Source organism: Colobus angolensis, unplaced genomic scaffold (assembly GCF_000951035.1).
Source record: "Colobus angolensis palliatus isolate OR3802 unplaced genomic scaffold, Cang.pa_1.0 Scaffold175, whole genome shotgun sequence".
Lineage (NCBI taxonomy): Eukaryota > Metazoa > Chordata > Mammalia > Primates > Cercopithecidae > Colobus > Colobus angolensis.
In genome coordinates this window covers 890,784-916,996 of record NW_012114877.1, presented here as the reverse complement: position 1 = coordinate 916,996, position 26,213 = coordinate 890,784, and the positions used below count along the sequence as shown (strand labels likewise).

The following is a 26,213-nucleotide window of genomic DNA, read 5'->3' as shown; positions in this document are numbered from 1 at the left end:
TGTCACCCAGGCTGGAGTGCAGTGGTATAATCTTGGCTCACTGCAACCTCTGCCTCCCGGGTTCAAGCAGTTCTCCTGCTTCTGCTTCCCAAGTAGCTGGGATTACAGACGCTTGCCACCAAACCTGGCTAATTTTTGTATTTTTAGTAGAGATGAGGTTTCACCATATTGGCCAGGCTGGTCTTGAACTCCTGACCTCGTGATCCGCCTGCTTCAGCCTCCCAAAGTGCTGGGATTACAGGCATGAACCACTGTGCCCGGCCCAGGATCTTATTCCTTTTTTAGCTAAATAGTAGTCTATCGTGTACATTTACCACATTTTCTTTATTCATCTGTTGAGGATTAGGTTGTTTCCAAAATTTGACTATTGTGACTAGTGCTGCAATAAATGTAGGAGTGCAGATAGCTCCTCAGTATACTGATTTCCTTTCTTTTGGGTATATATCCAGCAGTTGGATTGCTGGATAGTATGGTAGCTCTATTTTTAGTTTTTTGAGGAATCTCCAAATTGTTCTTCATAGTGTACTAATTTACATTACATTTCCACCAACAGTGTACAGGCATTCGCTTTTTTCCACATTCTTATCAGCAGTTTTTATTGCCTTTTGGATAAAAGCCATTTTAACCAGGGTGAGGTGATAACTCGTTGTAGTATTGATTTGCATTTCCCTGATATCAATGATGTTGAGCACCTTTTCATATGCCTGTCTGGCATTTGTATGTCGTCTTTTGAGAAATGTGTATTTAGATATTTTGCCCATTTTTAATAGGATTATTAGACTTTTTTTTCTACAGAGTTGTTTGAGCCCCTTTTATATTCTGGTTATTAATCTCTTGTCACATGGATAGTGTACAAATATTTTCTCCCATTCTGTGAGTTGTCTTTTCATTTTGTTGATTGTTTCATTGCTGTGCAGAAGTTTTTAACTTGATATGATTCCATTTGTCCGTTTTTGCTTTAGTAGTTTGTGTTTGTGGCATGTTACTTAAGAAATCTTTGCCCAGTTCAATGTCCTAGAGAGTTTCCTTCATGTTTTCTTGTAGTAGTTTCATAGTTTGAGGTCTTAGATTTAAATCTTTAATCCATTTTGATTTGATATTTGTATATGGTGAGAGATAGTCTAGTTTCATTCTTCTGTGTAGGGATATCCAGTTTTCCCAGTACCATTTATTGAAGAGGCTGTCCTTTCTGCAATGTATGCTCTTGGCACCTTCATTGAAAATGAGTTCACCGTAGATGTATGGATTTGTTTCTGGATTCTCCATCCCATTCCATTGGTCTATATTTTTGTTTATATGCCGTTACCATACTGTTTTAATGACTTTAGCTCTGCAGTATAATTTGAAAGTCAGGTAATGTGATTCATCCAGCTTTGTTCTTTTTGCTCAAGATAGCTTTGGCTATTCTGCATCATTTGTGGTTCCACGTACATTTTAGGGTAGTTTGTTTCTATTGCTGTGAAGAACATCATTGGTATTTTGTAGGGATTGCATTGAATCTCTACAAAGTATAGGTTACTTTGAGTAGTATGGACATTTTAACAATACTTATTCTTCTGATCCATGAACATGGAATATCTTTCCATGTTTTTTTTTTGTGTCCTCTTCAGTTTCTTTCATCAGTGTTTTATAGTTTTCATTGTAGAGATTTTTCACTTCTTTGGTTAAGTTAATTTGTGGATATTTACTTTTATTTGTAGCTATTGTTAATGGGATTACTTCCTTGATTTCTTTTTCAGATTGTTCTCTGTTGTCATATAGACATGCTACTGATTTTTGTATGTTGATTTTATATTCTACAACTTTAGTTAATTTGTTTATTGGTTCTAATAGTTTTTTGGTGGAGTCTTTAAGTTTTTCCAAATATAAGATCATGTTTTCTGCAAACAAGGATCATTTGACTTCTTCTTTTCCAATTTTAATGCCTTTATTCTTTCTCTTGTCTGATTGCCCTAGCTAGGACTTCCAGTACTATGGTGAATAACAGTGGTGAAAGTGGGCATCCTTATTGTGTTCCAGATCCTAGAGGAAAGGCTTTCAGTTTTTCGCCATTCAGTATGAAAGTAGCTGGTGGGTCTATCATATATGGCTTTTATTGTGGAGCTATGTTCCTTCTGTGTGCAGTTTTTTATCTTGAAGGGATGTTGAATTTTATCAGATGCTTTTTCAGCATCAGTTGAAATAATCAAATGGTTTTTATCCTTCATTTTGTTGATATAATGTGTCACATTGATTGATTTGCATATGTTGAAGCATCCTTGCATTCCTGGGATAACTCTCACTTGGTCACGATTAATTGGTCTTTTTAATGTATTGTTGAATTCATTTTGTTAGTATTTTGTTGAGGATTTTTGCATCACTGTTCATCAGGGATACTGGCCTATAGTTTTCTTTTTTTTTGATGTGTCTTTGTCTGGTTTTGGTATCAGGGTAATACTGGCCTTGTAGAATGAGTTTGAAAGTATTCCCTCCTCCTCTGTTTTTTGGAATAGTTTGAGTAGGATTGGTATTCATTCTTTTTTAAATGTTTGCTAACATTCGGCACTGAAGCCATCAGGTTTTTCTTGGCTTTCCTTTTCTGGGAGACTTTATTTTGGCTTTGATTCTATTACTTGTTATTGGTTTGATCAGGTTTTGGATTTCTTCATGGTACAATCTTGGTAGGTTTTGTGTCTAGGAATTTATTCATTTCTTCTAGGTTTTCCAATTTATTGGTGTATAGTTACTCATAGTAGCCTCTAATGATCCTTTGGATTTCTGTAGTATTAATGTAATGTTCTTTTCTCATGTTTGATTTTATTTATTTGGGTCTTCTCTTTTTTTCTTAGTCTGGCCAAAGGTTTGTCAACTTCATTTGTCTTTTTTCAAAAACAAACTTTTGTTTCATTAATCTCTTGTATTGTTTTCCTCATTTTAATTTATTTTTGTTCTAATCGTTATTATTTCTTTTCTTCCACTAACTTTGGGTTTGGTTTGATCTTGATTTTCTAGTTCTTTAAGATGTATTGTTAGACTGTTTATTTGAAATTTTTCTACTTTTTGGATATATGTACAGCTATAAACTTACTCTTACTACTGCTTTTGATGTACTCCATAGGTTTTGCTGTTGTGTTTCTGTTATCATTTGTTTCAATAAATTTTTCAATTTCTTTCTTAGCGTCTTCATTGACTCACTGGTCATTCAGGAGCATGTTGTTTAATTTCCATGTATTTGCATAGTTTCAAAAATTTCCCTTGTTATTGCTATGTAGTTTTTTTATTCCACTGTGGTCAGAGAAGACACTGATATTATTTCAATGTTTTGGATGTTTGGAAACCTCTTTTGTGGCCTAACATATGGTCTATCCTTGCGAATGATCCATGTGTTGAGGAAAAGAATGTGTATTCTTCAGTTGTTGGATGAAATGTTCTGTATATATCTATTAGACCCGTTTGGTCTGTAGTGCACATTAAGTCTGATGTTGATTTTCTGTCTGGATGACCTGTCAGATGCTGAAAGTTAGGTGTTGATGTCTCCAGGTATTACTGCATTGGGGGCCTATCTCTCTTTTTAGCATTAATGATATTTACTTTATATATCTGGGTGCTCCAGTGTTGGGTACATAAATATTTATAATTGTTATATCCTCTTGCTGAATTGACCCCTTTATCATTATATAGTAACCTTCTTTTTTTTTTTTTTGAGACGGAGTCTCGCTCTGTCGCCCAGACTGGAGTGCAGTGGCCGGATCTCAGCTCACTGCAAGCTCCGCCCCCCGGGTTTACGCCATTCTCCGGCCTTAGCCTCTGGCAGCCTCTGGAGTAGCTGGGACTACAGGTGCCCGCCACCTCGCCCGGCTCGTTTTTTGTATTTTTTTAGTAGAGACGGGGTTTCGCCATGTTAGCCAGGATGGTCTCGATCTCCCGACCTCGTGATCCGCCCATCTCGGCCTCCCAAAGTGCTGGGATTACAGGCTTGAGCCACCGCGCCCGGCCATAGTAACCTTCTTTGTCTCTTACAGTTTTTGTCTTGAAATCTATTTTGTCTGATATAAATATAGTTACTCCTGCATTTTTTTGGCTGCGATTTGCATGGGCTATGTTTTTCCATCCCTTTATTTTCAGTCTATATGTGTCTTTATAGGTGAAGGGTATTTCTTATAGGCAACAGATCATTGGGTCTTGTTTTTTTTGTTTTTAATCCATTTAGCCAGTGTATGTCTTTTGATTGGAGAGTTTAGTTATATTCAATTACTATTGATAAATAAGGATTTACTCTTGCCATTTTATTATTTGTTTTGTGGTCTTCTTTCTTTGCTTCCTGTCTTCCTTTTAGTGAAGGTGATTTTCTCTGGTGGTATGATTTAATTTCTTGCTTTCTATTTTTTGTGTATCTGTTGTAAGTTTTGTGTTTGAGGTTGCCATGAGGCTTGCAAATACTATCCCATTGTTGTAACCCATTATTTTAAGCTGATAACAACTTAACACTGCTAGCATAAACAAATAAGCAAAAAGAAAACAAATACAAACTCCACACCTTAACTTTGTCCCACTGCTTAACTTTTTCCTTTTTTTTCCTGTTTATATCTTATAGTACAGTCTATGTCTTGAAAAGTTTTTGTAGTTTTGATTTATTTATTTATTTTTAAGATAGAGTTTTGCTCTTGTCACCCAGGCTGGAGTGCAGTGGTGCGATCTCAGCTCACTGCAACCTCCACCTCCTGGGTTCAAGTGATTCTCCTTGCCTCAGCCTCCTGAGTAATTGGGATTACAGGTGCCCACCACCATGCCTGGCTAATTTTTTGTATTTTTAGTAGAGACCGGGCGGCGGAGGTTCGCCATGTTGGGCAGGCTGGTCTTGAATTCCTGACCTCAAGTGATTCACCTGCCTTGGCCTCCCAAAGTGTTGGGATTATGAGCATGAGCCAGTGCGCCCAGCCCTGTAGTTATTATTTTTAATTGGTTCATCTTTTTGTCTTTCTGCTTAAGATTTGAGTAGTTTACATACCACAGTGACAGTGTTATAATAGTCTGTGTTTTTTCTGTGTACTTACTATTACAAGTACAATTTGGACTTTCAGATTATTTCTTATTGCTCATTAATGTCCTTTCTGATTAAAGTACTCTCTTTAGCATTTCTTGTAGGACAGATCTGGTGTTGATGAAGTCCTTCAACTTTTTTTTTGTCTGAGAAAGTCTGTGTTTCTCCTTCATGTTTGAAGGATATTTTTGCTGAATATCCTATTCTAGTGTAAATGATTTTTTTCTCCAGCACTTTAAATATGTCATACCACTCTCCTGGCCTTTAAGACTTCTGCTGAAAAGTCTGCTGCCAAACATATTGGAGCTCCATTGTATGCAGTTAGTTTCTTGCTGCTTTTAGGATCCTTTCTTTATCCTTGATTTTTAGGAATTTGCTTATTAAAATGCCTTGAGATAGTCTTCTTTGAGTTAAATCTGCTGGGTGTTCTATAACCTTATGGTACTTAGGTATTGATACCTTGCTCTAGGTTTGGGAAGTTATCTACTATTATCCCTTTGAGTAAACTTTCTACCCCTATTTTTCCTCTCCTTCCTCTTTAAGGCCAATAACTCTTAGATTCGCTCTTTTGAGCCTATTTTCTAGATCTTGTAGGTGTATTTCATTCTTTTTTTCTTTTGTCTCCTCTGATGTATTTTCAAAAATCCTGTCTTCAAGCTCACTAATTATTTCTGCTGCTTAGTTCTGCTATTAAGAGACTCTGATGTGTTCTTCAGTATGTCAATTGTGTTTTTCAACTCTGGAATTTCTGTTTGGATCTTTTAAATTATTGCAATCTCTGTTAAATTTATCTGATAGAATGCCAAATTCCTGTCTGTGCTATCTTGAATTTCTTTGAGTTTCCTCAAAACAGTTATTTTGAATTTTCTGTTTTGAAGGTCACATATTTCTGTCTCTCCAGGATTGGACTCTGTTGCCCAATTTAGTTTGTTTGGTGAAGTCCTGTTTTCCTGGATTGTCTTGATGCTTGTGTATGTTTGTCAGTATCTGGACTTTGAAGATTTAAGTATTTATTGCAGTTTTTAAAATCTGGGCTTGTTTGTACCCATCCTTCTTAGGAAGACTTTCCAGGTATTCAAAGGTACTTGGGTGTTGTCATCCAAGTTTTTTGTTACTGCAGCTGTATCTGCATTAGAGGACACCCAAAGCCCAGTAACTCTGTGGTTCTTATAGACTTGTAGGGGTACCACCTTGGTGGTCTTGTATAAGATACGAAAGAATTCTGTGGATCACAGGCAGAGACTCTTGTTCTCTTCCCTTACTTTCTCCAAAACAAGCTGAGTTGCTCTCTATGCTGAGCTGTCTGGAGCTGGGGGAGAGGTGACACCAGCAACTGTGTGGCCACCACCACTGGGACTTCTCTGGTCAGAACTGAAGCCACCACAGCTCCGGGTCTTGCCCAAGGCCTGTTGTAACTGCTACCTGGCTACTGCTTAGGTTTGCTCAAGACCCTAGGGCTGTATAATCAGCAGGTGGGGAAGCCAGCCAGGCTTGTGTCCTTCCCCTCAGACACAAGGTGAGTTCCCTGGGGCCCCAGGTGGGTCCAGAGATGCTGTCCAGGAATCAGGGCCTGGAGTTGGAAACCTTAGAAATCTATGTGGTGCTCTATTCTACTGTGGCTGAACTGGCACTCAAACCACAGGACAAAGTCCCTTCACTCTTCCCTCTCCTTTTCCCAGGCAGAGGATTCCCACCTGTGTCCACCAGCACCACAGGCCCCCGCCCATATTCACTTAAGGCCGGGGGCTCTTCAGTCAGCTTGTGGTGAACGCTGGCAGGTTTGAGACTCACCCTTCAGGGCAGTGGGGTCCCTTGTGGGCCTGGGTAGGTCCAGAAATGCCATCCAATTCTCCTGGAATTGGAGACTTGAAGGGCCTGCTTGGTGCTCTGCCCCACTGTGATTAGCTGGTACCTAAGCTGCAAGACAAAGTCCTCTTTACTCTTCTCTCTGCTTTTCTCAAGCAGAAGGAGTCTCTCCTCATAGCCAGCCCAGCTGTGAAAGTGCCGAGTCACACCTGACCACAGCTGGGTGAGCATGTCTTAGTCTCACCCAAGGCTCATGGCATGTACTGCTTGGTTACCGCTGCTGATCATGCAGGGCCCAGGGCTCTTTAGTCAGAAGAACAAGAATCCTGTCACAACTGCATCCTTCCCTTAAGGCAGCAGGTTACTTTCTGGCCCAGGGTGTGTCTAGAAATGTCTGGCAGCTAGGGCCTGCAGTGGGGGCCTCACAACTCTGTCTGTTGCCCTATCCTGCTGTGGCCCAGCTGGTATTCTGGTTACAGTACAAAGTCCTTTTTCCTCTTCCTTCTCCTCTCAAGCAGAAGGAAGGGATCTCTTTTGGAGCTGCATGCTGTGCTGCTTGGAGTTGGGGGAGGGTTGGAGCCAGCACTCCCTTTGCCACCCTGGCTGGTGTCTCACTAGGTCATGTGCCCACCCCCAAATCCACTGGCTCTGAGCCCAGCAAAGCTCTAGGACTTGCCTAGGAGCTGCAGTCCTCGTGGCCTACACTGCCTTTCTAGTTTATTTAGAACACCAAAGCACTTTAGCCCATGGTGGCGAGGCTTGCCAAAACTCAGTTCTGACCACTGGGATGGGTGATTCTCCTCTGGCTAGGGCTGGTCTAGCCACTAGCTGGTCTCAGCCACTGGGCGCTGGCTGAGTTCTGCCCAGTGTTGGCAGCACTGAGTTCCAATGCAAAATCCCACAGTTGCTGTACCCTCCCTCCCACAGCACACAGCTTTTCCCTCTGTGCCACATGGCTGCTGCCCAGATAGGGGAGGGGTGGTGTTGGCAATTCAAGACTGCCTTTCCTACCCTCTTCAGTGCCTCTTTCAGCAAAATGAGGTTAAAACCAGGTACTGTGATTGCTCACCTGATTTTTGGTTCTAATGAAGGTGCTTTTTTGTATAGATAGTTGTTTACGTTGGTGTTCCTGCGGGGAGGACAATCACCGGAGGCTTCCATTCTCTCAGGACCATGCTCTGCTCCAGGTCCTTTCACTTTTATTTAGGAGTTTCTCAAGGAGAAAGATTTGAGGAGCCATGTCTTTCTTGGAAAAAAAGGAAGTTTGAATTGGGCTTCCTTCCTACCTGATCAATTTCCCGACGGCTAGCAGAGGGTTTGAAAATCATCCCATTTGTCTTTGTGCTTTACTCAGCACTGGAATCATTATTTTTAGTAAACCATTTGTGCCTAACAATGAAGACTTCTGTCCACATGTACTTGGAGAACATGAGTTTCCTGATTCTGGTCCTGTCATTGATTCTCTTTTTGCTGTGTTTTTCCTTCCAGGGCAGGTGTAAGTGGTCCCAATAAACCAGGGCATCCCAAGGTCTGGGGTGGGAAGGGCTGGCAGTGCCTCTTTATGCTGGTCTCCTGGTATTGGCAAGTGGAGGCATTTTTAGGCCAAGTTCAGGGTGGTAAATTCAGGCTCATTTTAAAAATCAAAACAATTTGTGGTAGAAATGGAGGGTTTAAGGAATAACATAATAAATGCTACTATGCCACTTCTTAACCAGCTTACCCAAAGATCTTTTTCTTTAAACCAAGATACAGGGCACCTTCTCCTACCTTCACAACCCAGTATTTCTTTGATTAGCTAAATGGGATCGGTGTTACCGTGAGAACTCAGTGAGAGAATATAAATAGGGCATGTATAGTAGTGCCTGGCATGTGGCAAGTTTTCACTAATTGTGGCTATTAGTGTTACCACTCTATACCAATACGTACAGAGCCTGGCTAGCAAACCTGGCAAGCGCCAGAGCTCCCAGGGAGGGAAGGTGTGATGCAGCTTGCTGAGAGCCAGACAGGGAGCCGTGGAGCTGCAGGAGGGAGACGAAGTCCTTGGAGTTTCTGACGTGCAGCATGATGTTCTGCCTGAGCTCTTGTTTCCTTCTCCCATGGAGGAGGTAGGCACCTGTGCAGTCACCATTCTGAACTCCACCGTGGAGCGACTGACCCCTTCAGTGAAAGTCATTGGGGCTCTGGTTCTTGCATATAGCAGCAACTTGTGTTCCCCAAAATAAGTGCTGATCCAGACGTGTAGCTGGTCTAAGGAGAAGTCTGCAAAGCACACAGGCTGTTCTTTGTACGTGTTTTGTTTGTGGCAGGAGATGTTGATTTGATTCTTAAGTAAAGATGTATGGAGCCCTTAAGCAATGTCAGTAAGAGCTTCATGGGCCTTGTCCTGGTCCCCATATTCTCTATGGGAAGCAAAGCTGTCAAACTCAAGGCCCCACCAAATCCACTCTTTTTAAAAGATGTCTTTCCTGAAACCCTCAGGCCACACTCATCTCTGTGCTATCTGAAATTCTGCCAATTTATTATTTTTTTTCTAAATTCTTTTGTCTCCTGGTCTTGATTTTACTGAGTCCCCGGAAGCTTGTCTGACTTCTGTTGCTTCCTTTCACAGTGTAAAGGTGGCTTCCTGTAGAGAAGGGTGTGCTGGGGATCCTTCAGTACTTGTCCTTGGGAGTGGTTTTAGTCTTTTTACAGAAATTGCCTTGTCTGTTGAGCTTTATTTTTTATTGTTTTATTTTTTAATTTTTTTGAGACAGAGTCTCACTCTGCTGTTGCCCAGGCTGGAGTGCAGTGATGCGATCTCAGCTCGCTACCACCTCTGCTTCCTGGGTTCAAGCAATTCTCTTGCCTCAGCCTCCCAAGTAGCTGAGACTATAGGTGTGCGCCACCATGCCTGGCTAATTTTTGCATTTTTAGTAGAGACGGGGTTTCACCATATTGGCCAGGCTGGTCTTGAACTCCTGACCTTGTGATCTGCCCATCTTGGCCTCCCAAAGTGCTGCAATTACAGGTGTGAGCCACTGTGCCCGGCCGAGCTTTATTTTTTATTTTATTTTATTATTATTATTTTTTTTTGAGACAGAGTCTCACTCTGCCACCCAGGCTGGAGTGCAGTGGCACGATCTCGGCTTACTACAAGCTCTGCCTCTTGGGTTCACGCCATTCTCCTGCCTCAGCCTCCCGAGTAGCTGGGACTACAGGCGCCCGCCACCACGCCCGGCTAATTTTTTGTGTTTTTTTAGTCGAGATGGGGTTTCACCATGTTAGCCAGGATGGTCTCAATCTCCTGACCTTGTGATCCGCCTGCCTCAGCCTCCCCAAGTGCTGGGATTACAGGCACCGAACTTTATTTTTAAAGGCAACTTCAGATCTTTTTGGAACTAGATAGGATTTAAGTCCTAAGAAGAGTCATTCAAGTACTATTTTCTTCTAAGACTGATAGGCATTATGTATTTCTTCAAATCCAAGATGTCATCCATTGAAAGAGGCACCATTATTCTATGTACCATTGAGAAAGAACACTGCCAATTAAACTGTGCCACCTATCAATTTTAAAACATCCTGATTTCAGAGATGTGAAAATGTAAAGAAAAAAACATGTGTCTCAGAACTGATGAGCTGCAGTGTGTACAGTCAGGATGGCTGGGATGAGTCAGGAGTTAGAATTCAGGTGAGCAGATATGTGTTCCCCTTGGGCTGTTCATGCAGTGTCTGACACAGAGACTCAACCCATCACTGCACTTCTCATCTCCCTAAACCCTCCAACGAGCTGGTGGGTGAGGCATGAGTCCGGTTGGTTTAGCCAGGAATCTGAATATCAGACATGGCAACTTCTTCGCCTTCTCTCCCACACCTTGTCTCTTACCAGTTGATTCTACCTCTTCAAACAGGAATGCCTTACCTGTTCCCATTCCCCTAGTCTTATGACAGTTTCTCTGGGAAATGGTGCAGGTCTCCACCCACCATCTCTTACCTGCTCTCATCTCTCCCCTTGCAGTTGATTCTCCACAGGGCAGCCAGTTGGATCCCCTCACTGCCCAGCCATGCCTTCTGTGTTCTCCCCTGTCCTAGGAGGATGCCCACAGGCTCTTCTGTGCAACAAAGCCATGCTTTCAATCTGTAGCCTCATCTCTCACTAGCTGCCCTCACATCCCCCAGGTCAGTCACTGATCTTATTTCAGTTCCTGGGATTAATACTGCAGGCTCCTTCTACCTCCAATCTTTGTCTGATGTTCACTCCTCCTGTCTGCACAGACGCACGAAGGGCGCACACAGACTCACTACTTCTGCGTCACCCAGTCAATTCCTCAGGTTAGACCCCACTTCCTTCAGGAGCCACATCACCCCTGGTGGGATACGAACCATGCTGTAGGGTCAAGTGTGTCGGAGGTGCCTGCGTCTGTGTCTGTTTCCCTCCTGGAATGCGCCTGCGTCCTTTGTCGTGGGGTCTGGCGCAGTGCCTTCGGCACACTGAGCCCAGTTTGCTTGAAAGGATAATTGGTTTATCTTTATTCTACAACTGAGGAGCCTGAATGTGGAAATTAATTAGTTTGCCTGGATTTAGGATTTCAAACCAGGTTCACAAAACACATGATTTTTTCCGATCCAACTTCTATGCACAGAGCTTGGAAACAGACACATGTTCCAAGGGCTTTGGCGTGAAGTCACTTCTCGGCATCAGCTGTGTTTCTTTATCATCTTCCAGGCTTGTTGCATCTCATCCACTGGTTGCAGTTAATTAATTACTCGTCTAAAGGGCTGAACATCTACAGGTGCTCATTTTTCTCTTTTTCTTTCCACGGGTCGTCGTATGTGAGTAAGCTAAAGTATTAGAGACTATAATGTGGATAGAGGTGGAGCAGCCACAGTCTGTGGTTGACCTGGCCACTTTGGCAACAATGGGCAGTGAGCATTCTGCCCCAATTTTGATTTTCCCAGCATTTTACAACCCTGAAGTCATCTTCATTACAGCCAAGTGAGAGAGAGAGAGGGAAAGAGCAGGGCTCATCTCACTGTGTTGGAAGTGGAGGCCCAGGGCACAGGAGTTGAAGTTTCAAGAGATTTCCTGCCCCCGGCTGTGGGCTGAGCATCTCTGATGTGTGGGAAGTTTCTGTTATGAAACGTGGTTGAAATGGGGACTGCTGGTAGGTGCTGGGGAGCCAGTGGGCGGCTGTGTTGGTTTCCAAGAGGATCCACTTCCTGACTCTGGGAAGCTCACATGGGATCGAGCAGAAAGACTGCCAGTTCTTTAACAATCAAGCACGCATTAAGCGCCTTCTGTATGCAGGGCCCAGGAAGGTTCAGAAGGGAGAGGCAGATGGGCGCAGAGCTTCAGGGGTGGACAGTACTGAGCTGCATTCTCACCCAGCCCCTTGGCTTCTGAGTTCTTCGTGCTGCTTGTTGTTTTGTGAAATAAGGATGACGGTCACTTCATATACCAGTTAGGGTGTCTGGCTGCAAAGCACATTTGTTATTATCTCACATCAGAAACACCTCAAAGAGGGTGCATCCTGGTTGACTGAATGGTTAACGGCAGAAGGTCAGTTCAGTGGCTCCCTGGACCCCTGTGGCAGCCACCATCTGTTGCTTGTCCTGGCAGCCCAAGTTCTCTTGGTCCCTAAATGGCAGCCACATTGCAGAGAAAAGGTCCAGAGGCAGAAAAGTGGCCTCTTCTTTGTGTCCCTTTTTAAGAGGGAGAAAAACTTGAGAACCCCTAACAGACTTTCCCCAGGTCTTATTGGCCAGAATTACCCCCTATTCCTGATGAGAAAAATGGAGTGACCAAGAATGGCCGAGAGACAAATCAAGACTCATTGGCAGGGCTGGGTGCACCCCGTCTCTTCCTCCCCTGTTACAGGCCCCCTAGCTCCTGAACAGTGCTGGGGATGGCAGCTAGTGGCACCCCCACTCGTAGTGAGGGAGAGTTTTGCAGCCTTCCCGGGACGGGATACTGGGGACAGTGCCTGCAGAAGCAGCACAGATGTGCTTTGAGCGCTGCTCTCCTGCCTTGTTGTCAAAAAGCTTGCAGACTTTAAGAGGGCGAATGGAGCCTCCCTTGGAGGGGAAATCGGCCGATGAAGGAGGCAATGGTGTGTGTGTTCCAGGATTTTAGCAGGCAGTTACTGAAATAAAACTTTTTGCCACCTCTGTAGAGTGGAGGAAGTTGGTTATCAAGAGAGAAGTAGACTTTCCCACTTAATGAAATGTCACAAAGGCAAAGCCAAGGAGTTTACAGGCTATGTCTGTGGACCTTATTTTCCCACTCTACAGCTGGTCTGTGAACACACGTGTGATCCTTTGTAAACTGTAGTTTTAGCCAATAAAACCCTTGGGAGAAAATCTGGAATTTCTAAAGCCTTGATCATCAATACATATCTCTGTTTCTGTGGGTTGATTAATATTCCTGCAGCAGCAGGCTGGCCACCATCTTTTGACTCTCTGTCATGTCCCCATCTCTGTTTCTGGGGAGATGTTGAAAACAGCTCTGGCAGTACTGCACCATTTCCTCAGTCTGCATTTGTACCTTTCGCTTTTTGTTGTTTTTTAGAAGAGTGCAGTGGAAAAAGCACACTGGTCTCAGAGTGAGAAGATGCAGTTCCTGATTTTGGCACTGCCACTAACAGGCCTTGTGGTTCAGGTGGGCCTGTCGCCTCTCTGGGGCGCATTCTTCACTAAGGAGCAGAGACACTGGGTTAGATCCAGGTGATCAGGGCCATCCCCCTTCCCACGTCCAAGAAGACACTGCCACTTAATCACAGCTTTCTTCTTCCTTACTGTCTTCCAGCCCACACTCAGCCTTCGAATCCTTTTCCTACAGCCAGGCAGTAATAGCTGATGGATTAATCGAGGTGAAAATAGAGATGAAACTGATTTTCTGCCCAGAGCTAGATAATCCCCTTGGGTCCCTTCTAGTTTTATAATTTCTCCACAGCAGACTCAACAAAAGCTCCTGGTCTGTCATGATGTCCCCTAGGGTTTGGAGAGCCTTGCCAGGCTCCCCAGGGTTTCCACTGGAAACTTTCCTGGAGGCCATTGTTATTATCAAGAGCCTTTGTGTAAGAGGACCCTGCTAGTGGTGGCTGCCTTGGCCTGTACCCTGAGAAGCTTGCATCTGGCCTGGTGCCTGGAGCATAGCAGGACTCAGGTATTTGTGGAGGTGAATGAAGGAGAGTTGAAGTGTGGGGTCTGCATGACAAAGCTTGCCCTCCTGTGTCTCTGCAGGAGGCATCCCGGAGACCTCCTTTATGCTTTGGTAAAGAAACCTGCTTCCCTCCCTTTGGATAGTGTCAGACTTTTAAAAGTTGTCTCTGGGTTTCTCCTTTGTGAGTTTGCATTTTGGCTCTTGAAAGCCTTAGAAGCAGAGAAAATAGAAATTAAAGCTTCAGGCTGGGAGAGGAGGCGGCTTCATTAGGGCTGGGCCTGGGGAGCTGATGGATGCTGGAAGAGCTGGAGCCTCCCTTCCTGCTGGGCTGCTCTGGTCCCCAGCAACCACGCTGGGCTCTGGGCCATGCTTCCCTCCCTCCATCACTGCCTGCTGCCTCCCAGCAGCTCCTGCCTGGTCTCCTTTTCCAGCCATCTCCCTTCCTGTATCATGTAGTTGCTGTCTTGAATGTTCCCACATCTTGTATCCAACTCCTGTCCTGTGTCCATGGAGCCATGCTCGTAATTGCTTTGAGGGTCCACTTCCTGGCTGAGGGCTCCCTTATAAAGCATCCTGAAACTTCTGGCCATTTCTTTGACCACCCTGGAAAGGGATCTTGACTTGCCTTCCCTGCCAGTAGTGGAAGGAAAAAAACATTTACGGAGCACCTGCCATCGGCTGGGTAGAGCGTGGGCCATTTAATGCAGGAACTCCCTGAACGTCACCCTCATAGCAAATTCTCAAGTTTACAGATGTGGGAACTAAGCTTCAGGACTGGAGCAGCAGCTCAGCTAGGAGGAGACTGTGTTAGTCTGTTTGCATTATTATAAGGAAATACCTGAGACTCGGTGATTTATACAGAAGAAAGGTTTAATTGGCTCATGGCTCTGCAGGCTGTACAGGAAGCATGGTGCCAGCATCTGCTCTTGGTGAGGCCTCCGGAAGCTTCCAGTCATGGAAAAAGGTGAAAGAGGAGCAAACATGTCACATGGCAAGAGCAGGAGCAAGAAAGAGTGAGGAGGAAGGTACCACACTCTTAACCAGTGTGAACTCACAGTGAAAACTCACTCATTACTGTACGGCGGGCACCAAGCCTTTCATGAGGGATCCAACCGCGTGACCCAGACACCTCCCACCAGGGTCCACCTCTAGCACCAGGGATCACGTTTCAACATGAAACTTAGAGGGGACAAACATTAAATTGGAGATAGAGCAGGGAACCGACTCCGGGCCAACTCCAGGTGTTTGTGTTATAACGACCTGCCAGGTATGGGCAGAAGGGCAGCCTCACAGTAGAACTGGGCAGGGGGGTTCAGCAAGCCCCTGAGTGAGGAGCGGGCGCTCTTCTTGACTGAGTGTGCACCCCCCTTCCCCTGCCTCCAGACTTGTTCCTTTGGGGCTGACCCTTTCTGTTGAGGATATACGCCCTGCCTCAGTGGCCTCCTGTTCTTGCTTTCGTATTCCCGCCCCGCCCCCCGCCCGGAAGAGCGAGGAGGCTGCCCTTAGACAGATGTGTGAAGCGGACAAAGAACATCTGCTTGTTCATTTTCTCCTGGAAGAGCTTCTGCTCCATTTTCCCTGTCTTTGGGCATTGGCTCCTGGCTGGACTTGGGGAGAGGGTCTCATTCCAATCCTGCTCAGGTTTATGTGATAAATCATTCATTTATCCCCCAACTGGGTGGATAGCACAGGGCTAGGCACCAATAAAAAGAGCAAGGTACTTTGTCCTTCAGGAGCTTACAGTGTGTCCAGAAGGCCTTTTTTTAAAATACAATTTTTTTTTAAACTGGGCAATCCATTCATGTGGTTTAAATGTCAAAAGGCCAAAAGAGAAAAGGTGAAAAGCCCCTCCTAGCTATCTCGTTCCCCACCCGAGAGGCGACCACTGCTAATAGTTTTCTGTGTCTCTAAAGCCATTCTGTCTGTGTTGCTCAGTGGCTCTCACAGGGCCCGAGAGGAAAGAAATCAGGACAAATTGGGGAAGAACTGTCAAAGGGCACAGGGCGGCAGCCATGAGGAGAGTGAGCTGGGCTTGGGGAGGACAGGCAGGCATAGATATTCTGATAAAGATTCCTAGAGGACTTGGGTATAACTTGCTTTTCCAGCCTCCATCTACTGGTCTGGTTATATAGGCAAGATATTTACATGTAGAAATGAACAGAGCAATACAAGAGTTAATAGAGATGAAGATTCAATTCCTAGTACAGCCCAAAGGTGCCCTCACCCAGAGGAGGGAGCCAGCAGCTGTGGGTGCTGTGGGCATGTGGGCCGCTGTAAAAGACCTGGGCTTCCCAGCTGTGTGACTTTGGTTACTGCCATTAACCTCTCTGAGGCTTTTTTTTTTTTTTTTTAACTCTTCTGAAACCCTCAATTGAGAGTTTTGAATGTTTTTGTTTCATGAACTCCATTAGCAGTTGAAGAAACCCGTGGAACCTCTTTAAATGCATATAATAGAATATATAAGGTTATACAGTAAACACATTGTATTGAAATTTGGCTGGTTTCTGCACTAGGTGGACACAGGAGAGCCCTGTTGCATGGTGATTTCTGTTCTGAGGAGGGCCAGGTGACCTTGAACTGTTCTGGGTCTGCACCTGAGAACACTGGCCCCAGGGAACACCGGCTCCTCCCCTAGGCTGCTTGGGGCCTGGTGGAGTTGACTCAGGGAGGAGATGGGGAAGAATTCCCTCCGGAGATTGCTTTTGCAGAGAGTCAAATGAACATTTTTCCCTGACGTGTAGCTTCTCCTCTATCCCCATGAGGCCTCTCCTAACTAAAGATGATTCAATTTGTCCAGCATTTGGTTTCCAAAAGGTGGCAGCACTGTCCTGGGAAACAGAACCCCAGTGACTCGGGTGCAAGTGTTTGCTGCTGGGTGGATGATGCCTGTGGTTCTCGCAGCCCTGCCTTGGTAGCCCAGGGAAGGATTCCCAGCGGCCTGCATGAGCTGTGGCTGTGTGACACTTAAATTTCTGGTCACCCGAATCCTGGCCTTGGAGACAGTCTCCGTCCCTGGGCGAGCTTCTGTTCCTGCGCTGCAGTGGGTCCACCCCACAGAGGCCTTTTGAAGGCAGCGACTCAGCAAGCGTCTCAGGACTGCCCTGTCATTGGATATAGCAGGCAGTTGCCTGCCCACCTGCGTAGATGGCTACGCAGGGGGGTTCTGGAGGGAGGTGGGTATTTTAAGCAGTGGAGTCTTGAGTGGTCTAGGCTGAGCTTTTTCTTTTCAAACAATTTCACATTGGCTAGGAGCAGTGTCAGGTGTTCAGTGGATTCCGTGTAGGGCAGGTAGGAGGGCTGCGATTTCCAATCCAGCAGAGTCACATCCGACTCCTAAAGGCAGCAGTTGTGGGGTCGTCACCAGGCGGTGATGCGTCTGACATGTGTCTAGCTGGGAGGAGCCCGTACCTTAGCTGTAAGTGAGGGCATAGACGTTCAAGAATCTGCTAGAAGATAGAATTTTGAGCAATAGAAGGAAGAGACCACCGGAAAGGGAACAGTATGTTCTGGCTGGTGGTTACAATGGCTTTTATCTTTAAAGTCTTTGCCTGTGGGACCAAGGCATGCAATCCCTTAGGAAGATCGCATCTGCTATGCACCATTTTTTGATCCAAGCTGCGGATCCTCCATTTCCCCCATCTTCCATGTCTTCTGTCTTTCACACGTGGATGCACAAATACATACGTACACATTCATTCAAGCAAATAGAGGGGAAAACCCCCCAAGTTTTATTTACTCATTTATTCCAAAAATATTTCCTGAGCTCTTCCTATGCACTAGGCACTGATCCTGGCCCTGAGATATGCAGTCAATAGGATGGCACACTCGCCACCTCCATAGGGTTTATATTCTCCATGGAGGAGACAGGCAATGAGCTAGAAAAATATCCGATGGAAATGTAGTCTCCAGAGAAGTGATCTTAGGATGTCACCATTCCTCCCATCATAATCCTGTATTCCCTGGGCCACGGCTGTGATGTCTGACATCCCTCAGCTCTGATTAAATAACAAAGTGGAGTTCCCAGGGTCTAAGGCACATGGATTCAGTTTCCTTCCTGGTTAGTTTTCTTTTCTTTCTTTTTTTTTTTTTTTTTTTGAGATGGAGTCTTGCTCTGTTGCCCTGGCTGGAGTGCAGTGGCATGATCTCAGTTCATTGCAACCTCCGCCTCCCAGGTTCAAGTGATTCTTGTGCCTCAGCCTCCCGCCTCCCAGGTTCAAGTGATTCTTGTGCCTCAGCCTCCTGAGTAGCTGGGATTACAGGCGTGCGCCACCATGCCTGGCTAATTTTTGTATTTTTGGTAGAGACAGGGTTTCACCATGTTGGCCAAGCTAGTCTCGAACTCCTGATCTCAAGTAATCTGCCTGCCTCAGCCTCCCAAAGTGCTGGGATTACAGGTGTGAGCCACCACACCTGGCCCTGGTTGGTTTTCTTTTCTTCTCTTTGACAAGCGGTGCTGCTGTTTGACTGAAAGCCCCCTTCCCTCTAGCATCTAGCCTGGGCCCCCAGAGGCCCGGCAGCTCTGAGGTGGCCTCAAGAGAGTTTGGTTTCTGCCTTTCCAGGTGACCTGTCCCCTCTTCCATCACCAGGAAATCAACAAAGCCTCACTGTCACTTGCTCACTCCTCAGCTGCCTGCTGTGCAAGAGGAAATTCACACGACCCCAGTGTCCCCTGAGGCACTAGGCCACTCACAGCCATTTTTCTTTTTCAGAACAATAAATCTGAGAAACCCTGTGCTCCAGCAGGTGCTGGAGGGAAGGAATGAGGTCCTGTGTGTTTTGACGCAGAAGATCACGACGATGCAGAAGTGTGTGATCTCCGAGCACACGCAGGTCGAGGAGAAGTTTGGCGGCATCGTGGGCATCCAGACCAAGACGGTGCAGGTGCGTGCGGCTGGACTGCCCTGTGGTCACGGCTGGGCAGTCATGGAGACCTTGGTCGGGGGCCTCTTTGGGTGGTGTCTTCATTAGTCAGGACTCTTTCTGTAGCAAGTTAACAGAAACCCAACTCACATTGGCTTAAACAAGCAAGAGTGTATTGGCTCGTGTAGCTGAAACACTTGGGGAAATTGGCTCCAGTCACTGCTGGATCCAGGCCTTGAGGATATAGGGAGCCACCTTCCCTGGGTCGTTCCCCTCTCAGATGGGCTGTCCCTACGGTGCTGGCAGCTCCAGGCTTGCTCCTGATTTGCTGCAACTCCAGGGGTGAGGGGGCCTAGGATCCGGTCTCACCAGACCACCCCGGGATGTGTTCATTCCTGAATCAGGGCAGGGCTGCAGGCATTCGAATGGGCCAGGCGGGCCAGTGTCAGATGCTCTCCCTGTGGGAGGCAGATGTTTCCGCCAAGAAAAATGGACACACAGGCACTGACCAGGCCAAATGCAAGAGAATCCCTAGAGCCTCTCAGAGCCGGGGCTCTCACAGTGATTAGTTGGAATTAGCTGCTGCAAATCCTTTGTGGGTTGAGTTAGGGCAGGTAAGATCTAGCTATCTCTACATAGATTATTCTGGATTAAGTTATTGACAGTCTTACCAAGCTGATCCATGAGCCAGTACTAAACTTCAATGGACTAGGTGGCTGTCAACCCCAAACTCTTTCTCCTGCAGCTTGCCATGGTGGCTGATATTTTCTTAGAGATTTACTTCTTGGGATGACTTTTGGCTTTTTCTAAGGAACCCTGAAAGTTGTATTTGGAAGGAGCTGGAGGTAAAGGTCTGGGGCCAGCACTCTTGCTGGGGTGGGGCTGGATAGCAGCAGTGAGGGAGGTGCTGATGGGAGATGGCTCAGACCGGCTGCCACAGTCACTTCCTGCCAGTGTTTTGGAGCCTTTGAGTCAGGAGGCTGGCTGCCATTTCTCGACCCAAAGCAACACACTCTGACCAGGATCAAGTTGCTAAGAAAAGTTCTCTGATTGCCAGTGTTTGGCCAACAAATAGATTCTCATCTTCCCCTCACCAGGACATCGTGGGAAGGGGTCCTGTTTATGAGAGCGTTTAAAGGCGGGAGCTTTGGTGCCTGACTTCTTGGCATTTCCTGCCTCTCCTCCCTCCGGCCTCTCCCCACTTCCCTCTCTGTTCCTGGTTTTATCAGCACTGTGCACCATCTACAGGGGTCTGGAGTGATATGCATGGGGCAGGGGGCCCTCTCAGCTAGGTTCTCCCAGTCCAACTTTGCTAGGTTTTCATTAGGATTTCAGTTGTTTCCATAACCTGTGATGGAGGGAATTGGGAGGTGATCTTATGTATCGTATGATCTTTGCACGGCACTGTAGACCTAACTTCACTGTATCCCACACTCTGGAATCTCGCTTTGATGCCACCAGGTTGGCCATTTACTTGGGAATATGTGTAGTGATGCCAACAAAGATTGAATCCGCCATCCCCCACGCTGGCTGGCACCTCTGTTCCACTCAGTTCTGTGGACATTGCTCAGCATCTGTTAGGTGCAAGACATGAGGCTGGCTGCAGTGGGGAACAGAGCAGCAGGGAGAGCCCGAGTGCACAGGTGGGAGTGTGTGCTTTGCCCACAGGTGTCAGCGACGGAGGATGGGAATGTCACCAAGGACTCCAGCGTGGTGCTGGAGATCCCAGCTGCCACCACCATTGCCTACGGTGTCATTGAGTTATACGTGAAACTGGACGGCCAGTTCGGTGAGTGCTACCTCCTATGGTGCTGAGGGATCCCCAGCAGAGGGACTCAGCTGCTTTGCAGAGGACTTGACTGCTTTGGAGACTGTGGGAAGAGAGGGAAAGAGGTCTGAAGAGGGGAGACTGTCCCATGACATGGTCCCTGGACATGTGGGCTGTACTGGGGGAGGGATGTGGTGAGGGATGCCTGGAGCCATGCCACCCTCTCCCCCAGCATTGGTGTGGTTCTACCAGCATGGTAGAGGGCTGGGCTGTGCCCTCTGGGCATCGACCTGGGCTCTGCGTCAGACACACTGGGCATCAACCCTGGTGCCATGATGTCCTATGAGGTCTCAGGCAAGTTGCTGAATCTTGCTGAGTCTTGGCTTCCCCGTCCCTCGAAGGTGAAGGGCATTTCTTCACAGGGCTGTGTGAAGATTTCATGAGATGAGGCCTATGAAGCGCCTGGCACAGTGGCCATTTATTAACTCCTCCACCTTTGCTATTAATAGCATTATCACCATTATTGTTATCCCACCTCCTTTCCCCAAGTACGAAGCCAGACATGCTGAAGTTGACTTTTCTCTGCTGCTGACGAGTGTGTTCAAAGCGCGGAGACCCTGCCGTTGTCAGGGAAGAAATTCCAAGCTTTGGTTCAGTGAGTGTCTGCTCATTTTAGGTGCTCACAGCCCCTTCCCTCCTCATGTTCCCAATGAGAAGAGGTTGTGTTCACTCATGAAGGCTCCTTAGGGACATAAGTGGGTAAATGTAACAGAATAAATTGTGAAGTTTTTTAGGTATGACAATGGTATTATAGTTATATTTATAAAAATGAGTCATCCTATCTTTGAGAGATGTACACTGAAACACTCACAAATGAAATGGTAATATGTCTGTAGTTCGCTTCAAAAATAATATGAGTGGAGCATAAAGGGTGTGAGCGTGGGCAGCTGCTGAGGGAAGGAGGCGTGGCTGAGAGGGGACAGTGGCTGAAGCTGGCCGATGGGCACATGCTGGTTCACGCTCCTCCTCTCTATTCCTGTGCAGTTTGACATTTTCTGTAACAGCAGTCTTTAAAAGTGCCATGATAGACCATGCACATGCCTGCTGCTGCCTCCTGCTCCTCCCCCATTTGTGGAAGGGGGGGCAGTCTCCTGTGAGACAGCTCCTGCCCTCGCTAAGCCCAGGAGTCACGATGCCATCCAGCGACCACTAGAGGGACTCGAACAGAACGCTCAGTGTCCTTGTGTGCTGCTGTCCACAAGCTGAAGGGTGTTTGAGGATCCCTAGGGGAAACAGGCGAGGCACAGAGGAGTGCACGGAGCCTCCCTCTCTCATTCTGCAAATGAAGCAGCCTGCATTTTAGGGTGGTGAAATGATTTATCTGAGGTGACAGAAAGAGAAAGTGTCAGTTTGAAGCAATTGGTCAAAGAGGTCGGTCAGGGACCAAGAAATGCTGAGAATACCTTCCTTGAGGCCCATAGTTCCAAATTTGTGTCCCCTGGGGCGTTTTCCTTATTATTGTCATCTTACTCTTTCTCTTTGAAAAGACTTGTCTTCCAAAAAAATTGCATCATGAAGATGATCAAATTGTTCTTCTAGTCTCTGTTATCTGTATGTGGTAAGTAGGGTCACCACCTGCACTTTTGGGGTTCTAGCCCCCCTACGTCTGCCTTGGTGGTCCTGTTCAGTCTTACTGATGGCCAGTGGTGAATGTGTCACTTCCCCATAGCTTACTGAGGTATGATTGACACACAAAAACTATGTATGTTTAAGATGTCCAAGCGATGATTCAATAGACATAGACATTGTGACGGGATTACTACTGAGTCAAGCTAATGAACACATCCATCACCCAGCATAGTTACCCTTTGCATGTGTGTGGTGAGGACACTGACTGTCCACCCTCTCAGCAAGTCTCAAGTAAACACTGCAGTACTATTGGCTACAATCCCCATGCTAGATCCCCAGAACTTAGCAGCTTACAACTGGAGGTTTGCATGCTTTGACAACATCTCCCCATTTCTCCCAGAGCCCAGTGCCTGGCAACCACCATTCTGTCCCCTGCTTCTGTGAGTTCAGCTTTTTTCAGTTCCATGTACAAGAAAGACCATGTAGTATGCGTCTTTCTGTGCCCGGGTGATTTCACTTAGCAGACTGTCCTCCGGGTTCATCCAGGTTGGCACACATGACAGGCTTTCCTTCTTTTTCGTGGCCAAAAAGTATTCCATTGTGTCAATACATCCTTTTCTTTATCTGTTCGTCCATTAACAGGCAGTTACGTTATTTCTGTATCTCGGCTGTAGTGAAGGATGTGTCACTTCTGTAAGGCCTTCTGAAATCTTGGCACACACCCGAGGATGCCCATGAATGCTCTGCAGACCCTTCGGTGGCGGGGACCCAGACCTGGGCTGCCACTCTAGGTGGTGGTCCCCATGCGAGCTTCCTCCTGTTTGTCCCAGGAGGTGACCAGACCCTGCCCTGACGCAGCTCTGTCAGGGTGGCCTTTCCTTCTCAGATGCGGTTTGAAAGACACACAGCCTTGTCTGGCAGGGCTCTCCTGTTTGCATTTCAATTTCAGGCTTTTATCTTTTCCAGCTTCCGTTGTCTTTGAAAATAAACTCCTCTTTGTGCTGCTGAGAAGAGGTACCCTGGGGATATCTCGGCCTTCCCTTGGCTCGTTCCCTGCTCTGGCCTAGGAGGCAGCTCCGTGGCTCCTTCCTATGACAGCTTGGTGGTCAGGCCATCGTTCTGGGTGACTCACTGCCTGATTTTAAACCAGTTCTGCTATTTCTTTTCTTTTTTTGCCCATCTATTTTCTGTTGCTTTTGCTACAGAATTTTCTGATACAGCTTCATAGACATAAACCTGCCGTGCTTGGAAGAGCCCTTGAGAAGACATGCCTGCCCTCTCTCCCTACCTTCCTGGTGGGATTGTATTTGACAGGGATCCTGGTCGTCTTTTGAAAACTCGAAGGGAGGCAGACTCCATCTGCATCCTGGCCAGGTGCTTCAGCCATGTCAGCTGCAATGAGACCCCTTCCTTCACCCACATCTCCCCTCTCAGGAGACACTTATGCCCAATCAGAAACACCCTTTCATCCTCTTGACCTTCCGCCTTGCACTTTTATACATCTTGGCATTTGCTGGTGTCCTTCAGCACCAACTTCCAGTTGAATGCCTTGTGGGCATGAACCTGTGTTTCCCACGCTGCACCTGAATCTGCACATCTCCCCACTGGCCCTAATACCATCTCCCTGCTTCCCCACCTTGCTTTCCTTAAAGACAGGGCCTTGCTCTGTGACCTAGGCTAGAGTGCAGTGGCGGGATAATAGCTCACTGCAACCTCGAACTCTGGGCTCAAGCAGTCCTCCCACCTTGGCCTCCCAAGCAGCCGGGACTACAGGGGCTCCGCCACAGACTCGTAACTGGCTACTCTGATTCTTTCCTGTCTGTTTCATCCTAGCAGTGTAGCTAATGGGATTGTTTTAAAATTGATCACTTCACTCACCTGCTCAGAGACCCTTCTGTGGCTCTGTGTCCTAAGAATGCAGTCTGCACCATGTCACACCTTATAGGCCTGCCCAGCATGGGTCTCATGCCTTCCCTCTGGTCACAGCGCCACTTGCCCCGTGATCTCGGTGATCTCACTGAGGTCTGGGGCATGCCACGCCCTCTCCCACCCCCAGGCCTGCTGCGCCTCTCTCTGGGCATGCTCTCTGCCTCTTTTGCCCCTGCCCAACCATCAGATGGCTTTTCTGGTTCTCCTTCCCTGTGATGGGGTTCAGGACATGCAACCCTAAGATATTTTAAAGTGAAGGAATTTGAAAAGATGACAGAAGCAGGAAGGTCACTGTGACCTTCCCCTCACCCTTCGCCCTGTAGCAGGTCATGAAACCTCGGACACAGGTTTTTTTTTCCAACCTTCCCCTGACACAGGTTACAGATCCTCAGCAGAGAGGTGCCCTCCCTCTGCCTGGAGGAAAGCAGCAGCCGTGTCTCCAGACACAGGACACAGAGAGGTGAAGAGACAGGCTTTGCTGAGTTCCCAGATGAAAGGCCTTTCCATCATACGCTCTGCCCTGCCACATTTCTCCACCACTGTCCCTCAAACCTAGCATAAAAGTACTCAGATTTAACTATTTCTTCACATGTTCATTTTCTTATGAAGGCTTCCATGTCATGTAAAACGGCTATTCAGTAAATTTGCACGCTTTTCTCAATTTTTTTTTTTTGAGACAGAGTTGCACTCTTGTTGCCTAGGCTGGAGTACAATGGCACGATCTTGGCTCACTGCAACCTCCGCTTTCCGGGTTCAAGCGCTTCTCCTGTCTCAGCCTCCCGAGTAGCTGGGATTGCAGGCGTTCACCACCACCCCAGCTAATTTTGTATTTTTAGTAAAGACGGGTTTTCTCCATGTTTGTCAGGCTGGTCTCAAACTCCCGACCTCAGGTGATCCACCTGCCTCGGGCTCCCAGTGTTGGGATTATAGGTGTGAGCCACCGTGCCTGGCCTCTCTTGTTAATCTGTCTGTTGTGATAGGGACCTCAGTCTTGAACCTAGGGTGAGCAGAAGGAAAGACGTTTTTCCTCCCCTCCACCCGCTGGCCACTCTGGCCCCAGCCCTGGTCAACCCGTCCCCACTCTTAACCACACTCATCGTCAAGGCCTGGTTTGTAGTCCTTTGTATCTGTGGCTGTGAGCACAGGGCCTGGTATAGGGAATTTTAAAGATTTACATTGTTGCATATTTGCTGGCTGGCTGGGGATGGATGGATGAAAAGAATGAATGAATTGGTAGCGTCCTCAGGAGCTGTGCATGGATGATGGTGAGAGTGTGGTTGATGCTGTGGATTCTTAAAATGCCAGTTGGTTCCACATTATTTTGGGGATCTGGCAGGGCTTCTGGCAGAATTTGAGGCTGTGTGAATGGTCAAGGCTCCTGCCCTCAGGGAGCAAAGTTATGACTTAGGTGCTGGTTCACACTTGTGCACCCCAGTGGCTAAGTGCAAAGTGTGGAGGAGCAGGGGCACCCTGAATGCCGGTGAGTGTGGGCCAGTTGGGTAAAGCCAGGGATTGTTTCCTTTGTCTTTAGATGGCCATTCTTCTTTTCTTTTCCATTCTATCTTTGTGAGCATCATTAATGCCCACAAGCAAATGAAAATATGTGCTAATACTCATGCCTTCTACATTTCAGTAAATACGGTGCCTGCCACATTTTTATTCCATAGCCTTTGCTTACGTACACTAGTAAATAGAATCATATAGAAAACCCTAATTCTTGAGCTCACTTACTGTTTCTGCTTAGTAAGGATATACTAAATTACATTTTTATCTATACCTTAGATACCTTAGGTGGGTTCTCAAATATGGAAGTGTTTGAGAAAACATTTCTTTCTTTCTTTGCTTTTTTTTTTTTTTTTGAGACAGGGTCTCACTCTATTGCCCAGGCTGGAGTGTGGTGGTGCAATCTTGGCTCACTGCAACCTCCGCCTCCAGGGCTCAAGGGATCCTCCTACCTTAGCCTCCAGAGTAGCTAGGATTACAGGCATGCATGACCATGCCCAGCTTATTTTAAATTTTTTTGTAGAGACGGGGTCTCGCTATGTTGCTGCTTTCAAACTCCT

At 46.6% G+C, this 26,213-nt stretch overlaps 1 protein-coding gene across 4 annotated transcripts in view; it reads left to right on the top strand.

The window, feature by feature from the left end:
- The window catches only part of DFNA5 (deafness, autosomal dominant 5), a 77,413-nt gene that overhangs the window by 37,739 nt on the left and 13,461 nt on the right, over positions 1 to 26,213 (top strand). For all 4 annotated transcript variants that reach the window (XM_011938555.1, XM_011938554.1, XM_011938556.1 and 1 more), the window contains 2 exons: positions 18,674 to 18,845; positions 20,493 to 20,613. In XM_011938555.1, the coding sequence (XP_011793945.1) occupies positions 18,674 to 18,845; positions 20,493 to 20,613 (293 nt within the window). The remainder of the gene's footprint in view (positions 1 to 18,673; positions 18,846 to 20,492; positions 20,614 to 26,213) is intronic.